The sequence below is a fragment of the Trypanosoma rangeli genome (genome assembly GCF_003719475.1).
Source record: "Trypanosoma rangeli strain AM80 chromosome Unknown Tra_15.4_contig_00219, whole genome shotgun sequence".
NCBI classification, from domain to species: domain Eukaryota; phylum Euglenozoa; class Kinetoplastea; order Trypanosomatida; family Trypanosomatidae; genus Trypanosoma; species Trypanosoma rangeli.
The window spans coordinates 28,700-29,312 of NW_021705956.1; the positions used below are offsets into that span (position 1 = coordinate 28,700).

General features: G+C 63.5%; 1 protein-coding gene across 1 annotated transcript in view; it reads left to right on the forward strand.

Annotated features, from left to right (window-relative positions):
- The window catches only part of TraAM80_06198 (regulator of sigma E protease), a gene marked incomplete at both ends in the record, with an annotated part of 2,637 nt that overhangs the window by 1,890 nt on the left and 134 nt on the right, over positions 1 to 613 (forward strand). The window contains one exon of the mRNA XM_029383051.1: positions 1 to 613. This exon is cut by the window's left edge and continues 1,890 nt beyond it; it is cut by the window's right edge and continues 134 nt beyond it. Within this exon, the coding sequence (XP_029237227.1) occupies positions 1 to 613 (613 nt within the window).

The window sequence follows — 613 nt, forward strand, 5'->3', positions numbered from 1 at the left end:
CTGCAGCGGACGAAGAGTGGTGGGGTCGATTGGCTGCCATGCACGATCGGGGCAGGGGTTCCGTGGGAGATTCCACCCTACGACGCTAACAAGGTGATTTGCCCCCACTACGATGAGGTGTGCACGATATCCGCCACTGGCAGCAGCGTTAGCCCAGCAGCCGAATGGGACGGCGAAGAGAAGGTGTGGAAGAGAACAGCCCCTGCTGCCCCTGTGGAGGAGCCAGCGCCAGCGCCAGTGCCGTCAGTGAGTGTTCCCGTTGATAAGCCCAACAGCGGTGGCGGTGAGCAGTCTGGACGCCCGCCGCCACCACCACCACCACCACCACCACCACCGCTGCTGCCACCAGCGCCAGCGCCAGGCCCACAAGAGCAACAGCCAGCTGATGGCAGCGAAGGAAATTCTGAGGCAAGAAAGGCTGAGCAGGGGCACACCGCAGTGCCCACCTCTCACAAGCAACCGGGAGTGAGTGGTGGGAAGGACGAACAAACCGCCAAGCCGGCTGCGGGCTCGGCAACACCGCCAGCCACCATCAGCTCTACTAATGCGACGAAGGCGACCTTTGGCAACAGTGACAGCGGCACCGCGGCCTCGCACTCCACCTCCCTTTTTG